General features: G+C 44.5%; 2 protein-coding genes across 14 annotated transcripts; one reads left to right on the top strand and one right to left on the bottom strand.

The window, feature by feature from the left end:
- Positions 1-9391: 9391 nt before the first annotated feature.
- Positions 9392-9980, bottom strand: LOC123081931 (E3 ubiquitin-protein ligase EL5). Its single transcript, XM_044504431.1, has one exon. The coding sequence runs from the start codon at positions 9950-9952 to the stop codon at positions 9464-9466; it is 489 nt and encodes a 162-aa protein (XP_044360366.1). The 5' UTR covers positions 9953-9980; the 3' UTR covers positions 9392-9463.
- A 736-nt stretch (positions 9981-10716) lies between these two features.
- Positions 10717-15065, top strand: LOC123085817 (uncharacterized). Of its 13 annotated transcripts, none has more exons than XR_006439935.1 (9): positions 10717-11206; positions 12620-12745; positions 12940-13062; positions 13181-13375; positions 13674-13742; positions 14143-14274; positions 14433-14487; positions 14607-14717; positions 14808-15065. XR_006439935.1 is itself a non-coding variant. In XM_044507527.1 (6 exons), exons 1-5 carry the CDS (start codon positions 10905-10907, stop codon positions 13695-13697), a joined length of 777 nt encoding a protein of 258 aa, XP_044363462.1. In that variant the 5' UTR covers positions 10720-10904; the 3' UTR covers positions 13698-13742; positions 14143-14275. The 13 variants fall into 13 exon arrangements, 1 of the variants encoding a protein (XP_044363462.1); XR_006439934.1 differs by having other exon boundaries at positions 14433-14518; XR_006439933.1 differs by having other exon boundaries at positions 10720-11206; positions 13181-13382.
- Positions 15066-17414: the final 2349 nt, after the last annotated feature.

Raw genomic sequence — 17414 nt, 5'->3', positions numbered from 1 at the left:
CTATGTGCTTCACGTCCCGATATTATGCTAAGTGTGTGCATGTGTGCACGATATCAAGCTGCTCCTAAAGATTGTCATCTTAAGGCTGTGAAAAGGATAGTGAGATATTTAATCCATACACCAAATTTTGGCATTTGGTATCCTAAGAGGTCTTCTTTTGATCTTGTTGGCTATTCCGACTCGGATTATGCCGGAGACAAGGTTGATAGAAAGTCCACTTCGGGTACTTGTCAATTTCTTGGTAGATCTCTTGTGTCTTGGTCTTCCAAGAAACAAAACTCGGTATCCTTATCCACCGCCGAAGCGGAATACATTGCCGCTGGTTCATGTTGTGCTCAATTACTTTGGATGACCCAAACTCTTAAAGATTATGGGATTTATGTGAAACATGTTCCACTGCTTTGTGACAATGAAAGTGCTATCAAAATTGGTCATAATCCTGTACAACATTCTCGAACTAAGCATATTGAAGTTCGTCATCATTTCATTCGAGATCATGTTGCTAAGGGTGACATCAATCTTAAGCATGTTCGCATCGATAAGCAATTAGCGGATATATTCACTAAACCACTTGATGAGAAAGTGTTTTGCAGGTTGAGAGGAGAATTGAACATCATTGATGCTTCAAACTTGGAGTAGAAACTCCATTGGATACATGCAAGACATGAGCTTATGACTAATGCATGATATATCTCTTATGATAACTATCGTATGTCTTGGATATATTTGCACCTTGCATGTTGTCTAACCCATGTAGGTGCTTGGTTGAATCTAATTCCATGAGATTGCGACTCACTCACATCTTGAGCAATCTCTACATCACCAAGACTCTACACAATAGTGGTTGAAGACAAGGAAGCACAAAACCATTCAAACATATCCTTTGACAAATTCTATGTTAAGCTTCATGATTGTCATTTTTGGATACACAAGTGCTCTTCCTTGCAAGAACTAACCCATGTAGGTAGATGAACTCAAACTCCAAGTGGTGCTCCCAACTCTTGATGAGCTACATCAACCTTGAGCACCCACACAAGTTCAACTACATGAGCAAGAACCACACCACCACCCAAGGTATGTTATTCCATCTTAGAGAAGCTTTACTCCAAGACATGAGTCAAAGCAACTCAACAAGATGTGAATACATCAAGATGCTTAAACGAAAAATGGTAACCCCATTTTGAGCTTAAACGATGAGTATGACCTATGATCAAGTGTTCTCACTTGACTCCTAAGTCAATATACTCTAACATAGGTGACTATGTCACCGCCCAACTCTAGATGAAGCTCTCTTGTGTTCTTTCTTTGTGTTATTGCATTTGTCTCATGCATGTTTATTTTCTCTCTCCCTTTTAAAAAAACAAAAAAAACTTCATCTAGATCTTTCAGTTTCTTCTCTTTTCTCTTTGTTTTTGTTCTGCATTTTCTGCACTTAATTCCTTGCAAATCCTTCAGGAAATTCACTACAAATCTTTGTGAGATCCTACATGTCTAGTGATCTGAGGTGACAAGTGTTTTTCTCTGTGTAAACTCGGTTTCACCGACTTGCAATTTTTGGTCCAACCAAATATTTTCGGTACCACCGAAATGTGCCACTCGGTGCCACCGACTTTGCAATCAGAAAAACAGTTTGCCACTTGTTATACATTTCTTCTGATCCAGCTCCACTCAATGAATCTTGTCCTCTACAAGCATCACAATTTTATCCTCTGCTTTGTGCTGAATCTCAAGGACCAAACCTATTCGACGGATTCCAGGAAAAACCTTCTTGGAAATTGATGTCAAAGGGGGAGAAAGAGATCACATCAAAGCTCAAGGGGGAGAGAAAGTCTCAAGGATCCCAGATGTTATTAAGGGGGAGAGAGAGATTTCCAGGAAGGGAAAATAATCAAGGATCCCAGATACTTGATGTTCAAGAGGAGAGACGTCACATGTCTTTTTGGGGGAAAGACATGTATTTGCATTAAGTTCTATCCATTTGTATCTTTCAGCTCTGATTTTCTGTTCCCTATCTTCTCCCAATATCCCATGTAAGATTCAGGGGGAGCAAGACACCTAAGGGAAAGAAATCAGTCAAATTCATTGCATATCTTTATTCTTGAGGACATGTTGAATTCAATGTGGTACCTTGTACTCACTCTCTACATGTCATCCCAGTCTTGGTATTCTTGTGGTTTCTTTTGTTGGCTCTGGCTAGTGGATGTACCTGTGTTATCTAATCTTGTTTGTGCAGGTTCATTCCATCCTAAGCCAACTCAAGACCACAAGGTAAGTATATGCATCAAAATCATGATTATGAGGAGTTCTTGCTTATGTACATACTGTTTGCAAGAAGGACTCATGAGCATGAAGGTATTTTCCTTGATAATCTTTTGCTCTGATGCATATGGTCAAGATGCATGTAACACATTGCCTACTCTGTCATGGTTATGCTCTCACATGCCTCTATATTTCATATTTACATGAGTGCATACATGTAGGGGGGGCCTATGCTTGTTACATGTCCTTCCAAAGCTTTACTTGCTGTTCTTTATATCTTTATCTAAAGCTTTGATGTATGTTGCCATCAATTACCAAAAAGGGGGAGATTGAAAGCACAAGTGCTCCCTAGGTGGTTTTGATAATTGATGACAACATATATCTTGTTGGACTAACATTTCTATCTAGCATGTTTCAGATAAGTTCAACAATGGAGTGGCATGGACTAAAGGTTGTGGGAACTCCTTCAAGATGCTAAGGACAAAGGATTGGCTAAAGCTTAAAGCTCAAGACTCTTCATTTTACATTTTAGTGATCCAAGATCACATTGAGTCCATAGGAAAAGCCAATACTATCAAGGAGGGATGAGGTGTTGCTTAATGAGCCTCTTGCTTCATGTGCTTAATGATATGCTCCAAAATCCTCAGCTACTTTCCCACTTCCACATATGACCTAAACCCTAAGCCAAACTCGGTCCTACCGATTCTTCCTATCCGGCGCCACCGAGTTTCACTTGTCATAAGCCACTGCCAAACCCTAATCAGTTCGGTCTCACCGATGGGATCTCGGTCTCACCGAGATGGGCTTGCAAACTCTCTGTTACCCATTGCAATATTCTCGGTCCCACCGAGATATGCAATCGGTCCCACCGAGTTTGCTTGGCCAAATCTCAGTTTCACTTATTACCCAAATCGGTCCCACCGAGTTTGAGTAATCGGTCAAACCGAGTTTTGGATTTACCCTAACCCTAGCACATCGGTCCCACCGAGTTGATCCAGTCGGTCCCACCGAAATCTCTAACGGTCACTAGGTTTACCTTTTCGGTCCGACCGAGTTTGTTGATTCGGTCCCACCAAGATTGGAAAACTGTGTGTAACGGTTGGATTTTGTGTGGAAGCTATATATACCCCTCCACCTCCTCTTCATTCGTTGAGAGAGCCATCAGAACACATACACAATTCCTACTCATATGTTCTGAGAGAGAACCACCTACTCATGTGTTGAGACCAAGATATTCCATTCCTACCATATGAATCTTGATCTCTAGCCTTCCCAAGTTGCTTTCCACTCAAATCTTCTTTCCACAAAATCCAAATCCTATGAGAGAGAGTTGAGTGTTGGGGAGACTATCATTTGAAGCACAAGAGCAAGGAGTTCATTACCTACACACCATTTGTTACTTCTTGGAGAGTGGTGTCTCCTAGATTGGCTAGGTGTCACTTGGGAGCCTTCGACAAGATTGTGGAGTTGAACCAAGGAGTTTGTAAGGGCAAGGAGATCGCCTACTTCGTGAAGATCTACCGCTAGTGAGGCAAGTCCTGTGTGGGCGATGGCCATGGTGGGATAGACAAGGTTGCTTCTTCGTGGACCCTTTGTGGGTGGTTGCTTCTTCGTGGACCCTTTGTGGGTGGAGCCCTTTGTGGACTCGCGCAACCGTTACCCTTTGTGGGTGGAGCCCTTTGTGGACTCGCGCAACCGTTACCCTTTGTGGGTTGAAGTCTCCATCAACGTGGATGTAGGATAGCACCACCTATCCGAACCACGGGAAAAACATCCGTGTCTCCACTTGCGTTTGATTTCTCCAAACCCTTCCCTTTACATTCTTGAAAGTTGCATGCTTTACTTTCCGCTGTCAATATACTCTTTGCATGCTTGCTTGAATTATGTGATGATTGCTTGACTTGTCCTACAATAGCTAAAATCTGCCAAGAACTAAAATTGGGAAAAGGTTAAGTTTTTATTTGATATGTATTGTGTATGTTGAAATTGTGCCTAAACTCCACTTAAACCGAAAAAGCTTAAAAATTGTAACTTTAGCATTAAGTGTCTAATCACCCCCCTCTAGACACATCTACTTCTAGATCCTACACCTGGCCTCGCTGCCTCAAGCACCACCACGAGCCTGCTGCCATCCCTACAGCTCCACTGTGAGCCGTCGTCCATTTTCCCCCTCCCCCTGCTCGTTTTGGCCGTCCCTGGCGTCGTTTGTTGCAAAGCCGAGTTCCGGTCGCTGCCTGCCGTCAGCACTCCCGGCCTCCCTGGCGACTATCACGACCACCATTCGGCATGGCACCTCCCACGCGGTCGGACGTGCCCAACCACGTGCCCATTCGTGGCCGGCGGGGCGATTCCGGCGAGGTCCCGTTTGGCACTGCCGTGTTCTGCCTCACCGGCATGGCCGGCCATTCGAACCGTCACGTGCGCCACTGACAGGTGGACCCCGTGTGATTAGCCGCTAAGCTGGACTCTAATCCACCACCCATGTGTAAATGACAAACAGGACCCACACCTAACTAATCTTGATGGCCACTGACGGTGAGCCATGCAACTGTAGCGATTAGGATTAACTCTAACAAAATATGTTGACAATTTGACCCACTGAACACTAGGCCCCACCCTGACCAATTAAGTTAATTAGTTTAAATAAACTCTGTTAATATTGCCACTGTCTATGACATGTGGCCCCACCTTGACCAGTTTGACCAGTCAAAGTGCTGGCTGTGTATCACCTAGCCAATGACAGATGGCCCCCATCTGCACTGTTCACTTTTGATTTGGTCCACTTGACTAGTGAGTCAGTAGTTGACTGGACCCACCAGTCAGTCTCTGACTGGGTGTAATACTGGGTGCATTTAAAAAAATAGCTATTTAATAATTCGAATTTAATTAAATACAGTAATGTTAGAAAATGTTTAAAACTTTGAAATTTAATATAAAATAAACTGTAAGTCACATGAAAAACTTTGTACATGAAAGTTGCTCAGAACAACGAGACGAATCCAGATAGGTAACCTATTCGTCCGCCACACATCCCTATCATAGCGAACACGTAACTTTCCCCCTCCGGTTCATCTGTCTGAAAAACACAAAACACCGGGGATACTTTCCCGGATGTTCCCCCCGTTTGCCGGTATCACCTAGTACTGTGTTAGGTCACCTCTAGCACCGTGTATTGCCATGTTATGCTTTGTGATGCTTTGATTGCTCCGTTATTTATTGTGTTCCCCTCCGTTACTTCTTTCCGATAGGCCCTAAGACCGATGTCGGTACCCCTGTGATCGACTACATCGACGGTGAACCCTTCTTGCCAGAGCAACCAGGCAAGCCCCCCTTGATCACCAGATATCGCCTATTCCTTCTCTCTACTGCTTGCATTAGAGTAGTGTAGCATGTTACTGCTTTCGATTAATCCTATTCTACTGCATAGCCTGTCATTGTAACTATAGTTGTTATCCTTATCTGCAATCCTAAATGCTTAGTATAGGATGCTAGTATTCCATCAGTGGCCCTACATTCTTGTCAGTCTGCCATGCTATACTATCGGGCCGTGATCACGTCGGGTGTTGATCATGGGTATATACTATATACCTTATACATGATACATGTTGTGACGAAAGTCGGGTCGGCTCGTAGAGTACCCGCAAGTGATTCCAATGTGGGGGCTGAAAGGATAGATGGTTCCATCCCGGTAGTGGTGGGCCTGGGTTCCTGATGGCCCCCGACTGTTACTTTGTAGCGGAGCGACAGGGCAGGTTGAGACCACCTAGGTGAGAGGTGGGCCTGGCCCTGGTCAGCGTTCGTGGTTACTTCAAAATAACACGCTTAACGAGATCTTGGTATTTGATCTGAGTCTGGCCACTGGCCTATACGCACTAACCAACTATGCGGGAACAGTTATGGGCACTCGACGTCGTGGTATCAGCCAAAGCCTTCTTGACGTCAGCGACTGAGCGGCGCACGCCGGATTGGACTAGAACGCCTGCTCTTGTATTAGGGAGGCTAGATCCGCTTACCGGCCGCCTTCGCAACATGCAGATGTGCAATGGGCCTAGACCCCTGCGCGCATAGGAGTTAGACCGGCGTGTTGACCTCTCTGTTGTGCCTAGGTAGGGTTGCGACGTGTTGATCTTTCGAGGCCGGGCATGACCCAGAAAAGTGTGTCCGGCCAAAGGGGATCGAGCGTGTTGGGAAATGTGGTGCACCCCTACAGGGAAGTTGATCTATTCGAATAGCCGTGTCCCTCGGTAAAAGGACGACCCGGAGTTGTACCTTGACCTTATGACAACTAGAACCAAATACTTAATAAAACACACCCTTTCAAGTGCCAGATACAACCCGGTGGCCGCTCTCTCACAGGGCGACAAGGAGAGGATCGCCGGGTAGGATTATGCTATACGATGACACTTGGTGAACTTACCATCTACTCTCTTCTTTATGCTTCAAGATGGAGACTGCCAGAAGCGTAGTCTTCGATAGGACTAGCTATCCCCCTCTTATTCTGGCATTCTGCAGTTCAGTCCACAGATACTACCCATTTCATTGATACTAATGCATATGTAGTGTAGATCCTTGCTTGCGAGTACTTTGGATGAGTACTCACGGTTGCTTTCCTACTTCTTTTTCCCCTTTTCCCGGTTACTGCGATCATATGATGGAGTCCAGGAGCCAGAGGATCCCGAGGATGATTCTACATGGAGTTCGACTTCGAGGAGTAGTTAGGAGGTCCCGGGCAGGAGGCCTTGCCTTTTCGATCGTTGTTGCTTTTGTGCTTGCCTTCTTAAGGCAGACTTTTTTAACTTATGTCTATGCTCAGATTTTGTTGCTTTCACTGACTCTTGTGTATTCGAGCCCTCGAGGCCCCTGGCTTGTAATATAAAGCTTGTATTATTTTAATTTGTGTCTAGAGTTGTGTTGTGATACCTTCCTGTGAGTCCCTGATCTTGATCGTACATGTTTGCGTGTATGATTAGTGTACGGTCAAATCGGGAGCGTCACAGTCGTCTCTCAATACTGCCCCCATCGTACCCTCCAGCAAATCATGGTCAAAAGAGGCGTCAACATTGAGTTTCACAAAGCCCCTAGGAGGACATTTCCATCCCCCATTTTTCATGGACGCCTTTGAAGATGAGGCATTTACAAAATTATATGTAAGAGCTATGATCCCCATTGAGATCTGAGTCGCATTTTGAGTGAATTCCTTGTGCATTAATTTCCGTCTTTCCCAGCATAGATACCAAGCAGAGATAGCTATCATTTCTCGAACATTTTCGTACCCCATAATGCGCAGATCTTGATCTGGAAGGAGTAATAAGTATTCCAGTATTGCCTCTCCAGCACGATCAATCTCACAAGCTCTCTCAATAATAATATCCAACCCTAGCTTTTTCCAAATCTCCTTCGCTTTTCTACATAGGAAAAGCAAGTGCTTCGTATCTTCTACACCCTGAGAGCATGTAGTGCAAGCGGGCGAGACCTTCATGTGTCTATTAGTGAGTGTTTCCCGACATGGGAGAGTACCATGTAGTGTCCGCCATAAAAAAATGACTTTAGCCGGACAAGATAACTTCCATATCTGACACCACACAGGGTTAGGTGTGCTCCGTCCCATCCCGTTGGAATATTTTAATTTGCTCCCATACTGATAGTTCCACTCCACAGAATAAGCAGACCATACCAAAAACATACCTTTTTGTATAAATCCAGGCAATAAAATCTGTCATATTATGTTGCGAAATTGGGATTGAAAGAATCCGTTGTGCATCCATGGTCCACATAGTTTGTCTAATCAGATCCTCATTCCAATTATTGGAGACCGGGTCAATCAAATCTACGACTTTTGATAATAGATGCCCCCCTAGGGGTCACAATCTTCCTAGTGGCATAATTTGGGATCCACGCATCTTTCCAAATATTGATGTTATGTCCATCCCCTACTCGCCAAATATAACCTCGCTTGAGAGAAGTGATGCCTGCCATAATGCTTTGTCAGGTGAAGGAAGCGCCATGCTTTTGGCTTGGAGTTCAGCAAATCACCATTAGGATAGTACTTGGCCTTTAGAATAGTAGCACATAAGGAGTCAGGATTATCAAGGAGACGCCATGCCTGTTTTGCAAGCAGAGCCAGGTTGAAACAATGGATATCACGAAATCTCATTCCTCCTTGGTTTTTTGGTACACACATTTTCCATCAGGGCATCCAGTGCATCCTCTTTTGGTTATCCTCGTCTCCTCACCAGAAATGCGCCATCGCGTCAATGATTCCTTTACAGTTTTTTTAGGAATTTTAAAGACCAACAATGCATAGGTAGGTATGGCTTGGATCACCGCCTTTAATAGGATCTCCTTCCCCCTGGCAGATAGTAATTTTTCCTTTCAACCACTAATTCTCTTAACAATACGTTCAATCAGAAACTAAAACGGTATGTTTTATCAACACCCACATTTGCTGGTAAGCCCAAATATTTATCAGTGAGAGCCTCTTTATTATATTTAATGTTATACACAATTATTCTTTGATCTCTACCTTTGTATTAGGGCTGAAGAAAATACTGGATTTTTCAACGCTTACCAGCTGTCCCGATGCCGCACAATATGAATCTAGTGCTGATTTCAGGTTTTCCGCATTATGTTGGTTTGCCTTCATTAAGATCAATGAGTCATCCGCACAATTTGAGTCATAAGCTTGCTAGAGTAGGTGTAGGAGATAATCGGTTGGAGATTTGGGTAGGCTCACCACCAGACTTTATTTTGGATGTAATTGCAGACAAGATTGCTAGTTTTGTTTAAATAAAGCGGCATGATTTTCCCTAAAAAAAGAGGTAGTATAGCAAAGAGTTTCAGTGACAAAAAAAACTCGTACCACGATCTGCTATCCCGGAAAAAAGTTGAATGGCAGTTTTTTTTTCGCGAGGGAGTTGAACGACAGTTTCTCTTAGAAGCGGATTCTGTGGAGAGTTTTTCAGAATTTTAATTTTGTAAAATCTTACGCGAAAAGAACTGGCCCTTCATCTATCGGGAGTTCATGTGTTGGGATGGGCCTGAACCGTGAATCGTCTTTCTTTCTTTCTGAGATGAGAATCTGCACCCTGAATGTCGAGTATGTGCTTGTGGATACACGTCAAGAGGGAAGTGGTATAGCGAACGACATTGGCTTAATCAAAATCAAAAGGTTAACATGAGGTGGACCTCACCGGACCTCACCGGATCAGCCGCCGTCTGCCACAAGAGCGCGGCAGAGTGGACACGTAGCGTGTGAGCGGAACCACCTGTCGACACACTCGGAGTGGAAGCGGTGCCCGCACCTCGGCAGGCGCCGGCCGATGTCGCCGTCTCTGAGCTCGCAGATGCACACCGCGCACTCCACCTTGCCGCCGTCCTCAACGGACGCGCGGTGGACGTACACCGGCAACGACATGAGGTCCTCCTTCCTGAGCCCTTTAGCCCGAGGCGACGCGCACGGCGAGCTCTCCCCGGAGGAGGGCGCAATGACCGCCCCACCGCCGCCGGGAGCCGCGGCGCCTTCTTGAGCTCTCCCCGAGAAGAAGAGGCGCCAAACGATGGCGACGAAGAAGAGCAGCACGACGACCACGTTGCCGACGATGGCAACCTTGACGGCCGACCGGTTCACGTCCCACCCGGAATGCTGCGCCGGAGAGGGCGCGCTGGCGTCCGACGTGAGCCATCGCCTGGCCATTAATTGCTTGGGAGACTCCGGAGGATGAAACGAACATTTATGGGTTGGTTTGGCACGACATGTATGACAGCAACGAACATTTATTCAGTGGCGAAGGATGAAACGAAGGAGGTTGCGACAATGGAATGGACGTGCCCATCGCCGTCAACACTGGAAACGACGATACTCTACAATGGTTATTTAAAAAGCCGCCGATAGCCGACAACTTGTACTCCTACCTAGTAGTTGCAGCTGCTTCACTGGTGCCGTGCCGGCGCCGAGGACCTTTGATCCGTCTCTACCGTGGCATCGCAACTGCAGGTCGGAGATTGTCGCCTACCCAAACTAAAATTGTTCTGCCACGAAACTTGATGTCTCCAATCTATCTGTGTTCCCTGCTCCAGGCTAATCCAAAACAATAAGATGTGCATCATGGGTGCTCCCTCACGTACTCCACGTCGGCAGGGCGTTGCTTATGCGCGTCGTCCAATGAGAGCGTTGCATTGTTTTCAGGACTTAGGTCAGCGCGTGTGGTTGGCCAATGGAAGTGTTGGATGGTCAGTTCGAAGGACGAGGCGATTGATGACCATTGAAAAGGCGAAAGCGACGGAGGCGAGAAGCAAAGCGATCCGTTTGGCTTCTTTCTCTCGAGTTGTCAATTGGCGATGCTGCCTGTTTGTCTCTGCATCTGTTGCTGGGCCCGACGTCAGTGAGCGTTGCTCCCACGAGACTGGTCGCCGGTTCACATCTTCCGCAGGCCGCAGATAACACCTCCCCCAGTTCTAGTGGTGGAGAAAAAAAAATCCTTTTCTTTCCTTTCCCTTCCCACCCAGGCAACGCGACCTTCCTCCCTCTCGTTGCCTCTCCTCCCCATCTTCTCCGCCGCCGCCCCTTGGCAGCAAGACCGCAAAGGCGCGGTGGGCGGTGCCCCTCCCCTGCTGATCCGCCGGTCGGGTTCTCGGGCAAGGGGGGTATGGTCGGTAGCAGCGCCAGGGTCGGCTGGTCGTCGGGCGGCAAGGGCGTCGCCAAGCAGTACTACCTCCAGGGCAGGAACCCAGAGGCCGTGCCCCCGGACGACGGCCGCCTCACCAGAGGAAGCTACTGGAGGAGGCCGACGAGGGCACCTTGGCCCCATCTTTGCAGCAGCGGCCCAGCGCGGCAGCTCCAGCTGCAGATCGTCGGCCCGGCGTGGCGGCTCCCGCTGCAGCTCGGAGGACCGGCGGGTCCCGTAGCTTCCGCTGCAACTCGGAGCTGCAGATGGTGCGCTCGTTGCTGGTAAAAACTAAGTTCTTCCAGTGATTCATGGATTTACAATTTTTTTGTTTGTGATCTCATTGCGTTGCCGGTAATAGCCATGGCTGGGGGACAGTGTTAATAGTACTAATTACCATAGCAGCTCGTACTGCTTCAATCATGGAGTTGATGGCTAGGTGGCCGGCGGTGGATCTGCCTCAAGCAACAGAATCAATCTATGATTTGTGAGTACCTGGTTCCGTTGGGTAAAGCCATGTAAAGAAAGTAGATATGATTTGTTCCCTGTTAATTAGTTGCTTCGGTTGGACAGGGCCTTGTAAAGAGAAAAGATTTGTACGGTATCAAATTGTAAATTAGCCACAGGGGCAACTGTGCCTTTTTGCATGAAGAGAAAAGGGATAGAAATTCGAAAATGATTACAGTAATTGAAAAGGGCAAATCATCAAGAGTAAAATAAAAATGGGGCAAATGTTCTAATCCTATGTAAAGTGGGGCAAATCATCTAATGCCCAAGTAAAGTGGGGCATATCATCCAATCTCCCTCTCTCTGGGAGGCAGGTAGAAATAGAGAGGGAAATGAAGGATTGAGAGGGATGTGGTTGGACCGAGAGGGAAGACGGGATGACATAAAGGAGACAACGAAAGAAGAACACACGTCCCTTCTACCTGTCGTTGCTTGAGTGTCGATTGAGTCTGAATCTCCCTTTTCTTGCCTACAAATCCTGTAACGTAGTTCCCTTCTATCCCTGTAATCTTACTCAAAACTGAATTCCTGTAACCTCTGCTGCTCTGTCTGAATTTTCTGAACATTTGCTTCTCCTCTTTTGATTCAGTTCATACTACTGTTAGTGCCGCTCATAATTTTGGTAGAAATCCTTTCTTTTTAGTTTAACTGTACCTTCTGTTTACTTCCTTCTACTGTGTGAATCCAGTTCCTAATTGTTTGGTCAATCTGTTCATTCAGTTATAGTTTTAAAAAAAGTGTCATGTTTATTGTGTTCCTACATGCACTTGTTCTGAACCTTACCTACTGCTGTTTTATTTTAAATTTTTTCAGTTTTGTCAGAGTTCTGTTTCGATTGGCTGAGAAATTGCAAGATCTGCATCTTCCTATGCTTGCCTTTAATTTCCTTGTTGCTTATTCCACTAGCTACAGAAATAGTTTTGCATTTGTAGGAGAGATCTTTCACCCTGTTTCAGAGTAGCTTGGCTTTAGGAAATTGCATTGCATTTGTACTTAAATCCCTGTGGAGAACTTCGACATACTGTACTCTTCAGCGACCAATAGCACAACTACATATCTGTATTGTAATCAAAAGGGTTTTCAAATAATATGTATTTCGCATAAAATTGCTTCAAACATTTTGAATTGCTCATTTACTAATAATAGGCGAAAAGGGACTTCATGTTTGGACATTCCCAACATCCAACTAGGGACTCGGCTTCCTCATCGGCATCACGGCGGTCGTCCTCGACTTCGGCCTCAACGGGGACAGGCTCAAGAACATCGTCGTGCACAAGGTCATCGGCTTCTCCATCCTGTCCATGGCATGCCTCCAGGTACGTACGCAGCACTAAGTTCTTGAGTTTGAGCCTCATTAGATCAGCCTTAATCTTATTTTTACTGGACTAGCCTTAATATTAAGAACATGGGGCGGTGGTTGTGTGGAAATTGCCGACTAATCTGAGTCCACTTTTGGTTCCTTGGCTGGCTGGATACATGTGCTGTGGTATCTAATCATTTGAGTTGACAGAATGGCATGTGCTGTATGGGAACACAAGCCTGGAAAACTCCTCTCCCGATGCGGAGCAGTCCACGGCGCTGTCATCGTCGTCCTGACTCCTTGGCCGCTGCCGCTCCCAAGCGAGAAGACAAGGTGAGATCAAATCCGTCCATTCTTTCTTTTTCCCTGTCCCTCCCATGGATTTTTTCCGGATATTGGTGAGCTCCTTAACCACCTGATTTCTTCTTCTTTCATGCATGTGTACCTCTAGCTTGGCTTGTGGCGGTGGCGGGTATTACTGGAGTGGAGGCACATTTTGTTTTCCGTTCTCGTCATTCTTGGAAAGGCACAACATGTACGAGGAGGAAGCCATGAGAACTACCAGAGTGGAGATGGGGATGCGCGGCGAGCTGTGGGACGACTCGGCGCTGGTCGACTGCTTGGACCACGCCGTGCCACCTACAAGGCATGCCGTATGCACCCTCGCCCCCTTTGATCCTCTTGCCCTTTCCACCTTGCTGCTAGAAGATGTAGTATGTGTTCTGTTTTAAACAGTAGCATTCATGCAAGCAAGTTCACGTCATGTTCAGTTCTGCAATGCACAAGTACTATGTTCTCTTTTATTTCTTGAATCGTGTCTGTTTGCACAAGTAATGTGTACACAGTAACACATTGTCTATACTGCTACAACCTGTTCCAGGTTAGCCTTGAATCTCTTATTCAAGTTACTGTATGTGCCCTGACCGAGGAAACAATTTTTTCAGGCAGGAAGGATGGTATGGAACTGACAGATGATCAGGTTATGGTTGGTTGCGTCTAGATGTGGTGAATGGGTATAAATCTACCATTCAGCTTATTTATCTTTGGACACTTACCTTATATATTGCTTCTTTGTTGATCATCCACTATTAGTCATCGATTCACATTGTCAGGCTCATGATCCAATTAGTTGCGTCTAGAAGCTTTCTTTTTCATGAAATTAATAACAGTTGGTAAAAATCTAAAACTGGATCTTGCTATTTATTTTAGCAAGCAAATGATAATGATGTAATTTTTGTGCTATAAAGTAAACTTGTTGTAAAGATGCTAACTCACTTTCCCTTTCACTTTTAGAGATGAGATAGATGGACCATAATAGCACGTGTGTTTACTCATTTTTGTTGTTTTTCTGTATGAGTCTTTCTTTTCCATGTTGACTCAAATGTCCCTGATATTTTTTCTTTTACTTTTCAGGTTTCCTGGAACCAATAGATGGAGCGGTGCTAGGACTGGAACCAAATGATAGTGAAGGACTACAACCAGTATGTCATGAGCAATCTAGCACGAGGTTACTCATGGAAAGATACGGGTGTGAGCTATGTTAAGGTTAGCCACGTTTCTGATGACACTTAGCCAATCCTTTTATCCGATAAGTAGAGCTTGGCACATGGCTTATTTTTTTTTGGTCTTTCAAGAACATTGTGATGTTATTCGCTTGGTCTCCCAGCCCAGGTAATAACTTGTGTTGGTCGTCTTCTTTTCAGGACAAACAATTGCAACTGAATATGAAGATAAATAAACTTCAGCGAGACTGTGAAGGTACAACAAGAAGAGGCAACAAGCCATGGAGGTTCTCAGTGCAAATCATACTTGCGAGCAATCTACAGATCTAGGCCTGATGATTATCAGTTGTGTTGAGATCCTTGTGTGCTATGTAGTTGCAAATGGTTGCAAAGACGGCTGGGATAGACCATGAAGAGTGGCTTGCGAATGCGGATCGCTGGGTGGCTAACTTCTTGGAGAAGTTCGCGGAGCACTGCCTTGTGATGGTATAGTATTTGCTTGGAATCTTAACAGAGTACTCAAACATGAAATTGAGGACAAAGAGACATACTGATGCTGCTGTAATAATTACTCAGGAGACTGCCATCAAGGACCGGATACGGAGAGCGAAATGCAGTGGGGTGCCATTGGTAGTGGTGGTGGTGGTGTGAACAAACACCGAGCAAGTGACAAGTTGTTATAGTTGTGCTTGTGTCATGGAATGTGATGCTTGTGCGAGTTAAGTGGGTGAGTTAGCTGAGCCAAACCTTTGTATTAGGGTCGCACTAACTGCCACCGTGTGGCAGAAAGGGAGACGCACCACACGTCTTTAATGTAAATAGATTACCATGTCATCGCATGCATGCATGTAGGAATTTTTTTGAATTTTTAGTTTTTTAAATGTTTTATTTCTTAAATGAAAAATCCGATTGAAAATCCATTTTCACCATTAAATCCCTCGTGATGAGATCTTCGAAACTAGATCCCATGTTGATATGTTTTGATAAAAAAAATTTGGATTAAAAATTGCCATGTCTATTGCATATGAATTGCCATGATGTTTACATTGAAGTTGCCATGATATGTTTCAGTTTTTTTCTTCTACATTTAAATGTAAATTTTGACATTTATAAAACGGGGAATTAAGAAACTAGACTTGCCATGAACCATAAACTAAAATTGCCATGATACATGCACGTAAAATTGCCATGATTTATACAAAAAATAATTTTTATGGTCAAAGTACTGGAGTTGTCATCATCAAAATCCTAGAATTGTCATGATCTACAAACTAAAATTGCCACATGGCAACTTTAGTTTAAGCCCTATGGCAACTGCAGTGTAAACATAGTGACAACTTCTGGCAAAAAAAATTCGTCGAAAAATATCAACATGGGTCTAGTTTTGAAGATCTCGTCGAGACGGATTTAATGGTAAAAACGGATTTTTAGTTTGCTTTTTTATTTAGGAGATACAACATTTTTAAGCCGAAAACCAAAAAAAATTCTGCTGATGTCATCTATTCATACGTGGCAAAATGAGTGGTGATGAAGGCGTGTGGGCGATGTGCAAGCGCACACACGTGTGGGCGTTAACATTTCCGTTGTATTATTGTGTTTTTGTTGGTGGAGAACAAATATGACAATGACAGTGCATAGTATAAAGAGTTTTAGTTCATAGTATAAAGAGGACAGTGGAAGGAGCGCATCCCACCTGGCACCGCCCCAACTTCCCCTCGTGAGGCGCACCAGTGGTGCGCCCCAACCACTAGTTGCATAGCAACATTGCGCGGTCATCCTGGTGCCGGGTGGTGTTGCCTCATCAATCTGTATACTCCCTCCATTTTTATATATAAGACCACAAACTCATATTATAAATATCAAGATAAAATTTAATGTCTTGCCTTATAAACTCATTTTTCTTTTCGTTTAGTGGTATCATTAATAGTACAATACATGCATGCAAAGAAGGGATTGAAAGTTGATTGATGTGTCATTATGACTGCATGCATGTAAGTATAAAATAGACTGTTAGTTCAAAAAAATATCATTAACTTTTGTCTCGATTAGTGTTGATGGCCTTATATAAATGTAAAGTGTATTTTTCCATAGTGGTTTTGTATAAGTAAATAAAGGAAGTATCATATTATTCGGTATGCTTCCCCCGGCCAATTTGAGCATCCCCATGACTGATTGCCATGCTTTTCTCCGGTTACTTCAACCATCCTCCTTACGAGGTGAAAATCTGTTTAAAAAAGGGATAATAGGTGACTTCGACTTTTTCACTACAGTGCATCGTCCTTCTGGTTATTTTATAATGCATTGTTCCTTGAACAAAATTTATGAATGTGACGACTTCGACAATTTTAAAATAATATGTCGGCTCAGTCTTTCGAAGGTGCTCGTAGAGATAGAGTGTGCATGCGTACATAGAGATGAATATATGTACTTATGTATGAGCATCTACGTTTGTACTATGTTCAAAAAAATAAGCAAAAATTATAGATCAATCACGACAAAGACATTTTTTCCTTCATCAAAATGAAAACAAATATACCATCACACGCTTCACAGTCCCCACAAGGCCGGTACGCAGATAGTGATCTTTTTTCCTTTATGTTTGGCCGGATTTCCGTTAACAACGCAGGATATCCTGGCTATGTCAGTAACGTGCCCCGAGTATTATTTGAGCTGTCTAGCAGCCAAACATCAGCATGATAGAATAGGTATCTTGCGCAATTGCAATAATTAGGAAGGAAATTAGGTATTGCTAATAAGGAAGTACTTCACGCATGATATTTTGCTGAACGACAATGGCACAATGACTAATCCAATCGCCCGTTGTTGTTTAGACTTGCCCAAAAATGATGTGATATGACATGTCCTGCAAACTTCTGCTGGTAAGTGTGTCCAAGGTTGCCGGCCACATTAAGGACATAGTCCCGCATCTTGTTGGTGGGAACGGGATCTCCCTCCTCCAATATACGGATGACATCATTATCATGGTGGAATGCTCGACGACCGACATCATGAACTTGAAGTTCCTCCTGCTATGCTTTCAACAAATGTCTGGCCTCAAGATCAACTTCGATAAGAGTGCGGTAATGGTCTTGGGATATTCCCAAGATGAACGGCAGAGCATTGCAGATCGGTTCAATTGCCAGCTTGGGATATTATGGGCCGGCAAGGGCGATAAGCAGAAAT

This window comes from Triticum aestivum, chromosome 4A, assembly GCF_018294505.1.
Source record: "Triticum aestivum cultivar Chinese Spring chromosome 4A, IWGSC CS RefSeq v2.1, whole genome shotgun sequence".
Taxonomy (NCBI): domain Eukaryota; kingdom Viridiplantae; phylum Streptophyta; class Magnoliopsida; order Poales; family Poaceae; genus Triticum; species Triticum aestivum.
This window is presented reverse-complemented; position numbering and strand designations above follow the sequence as displayed.

What these genes read in the sequence shown, in the direction of transcription:
- LOC123081931 (XM_044504431.1), bottom strand. Translation starts at nt 9,952, where the DNA reads ATGGCCAGGCGATGGCTCACGTCGGACGCCAGCGCGCCCTCTCCGGCG.
- LOC123085817 (XM_044507527.1), top strand. Translation starts at nt 10,905, where the DNA reads ATGGTCGGTAGCAGCGCCAGGGTCGGCTGGTCGTCGGGCGGCAAGGGC. An exon ending in AGATGGTGCGCTCGTTGCTG is followed by an intron (nt 11,207 to 12,619) that starts GTAAAAACTAAG and finishes ACATCCAACTAG; the next exon opens with GGACTCGGCTTCCTCATCGG. An exon ending in TGTCCATGGCATGCCTCCAG is followed by an intron (nt 12,746 to 12,939) that starts GTACGTACGCAG and finishes TTGAGTTGACAG; the next exon opens with AATGGCATGTGCTGTATGGG.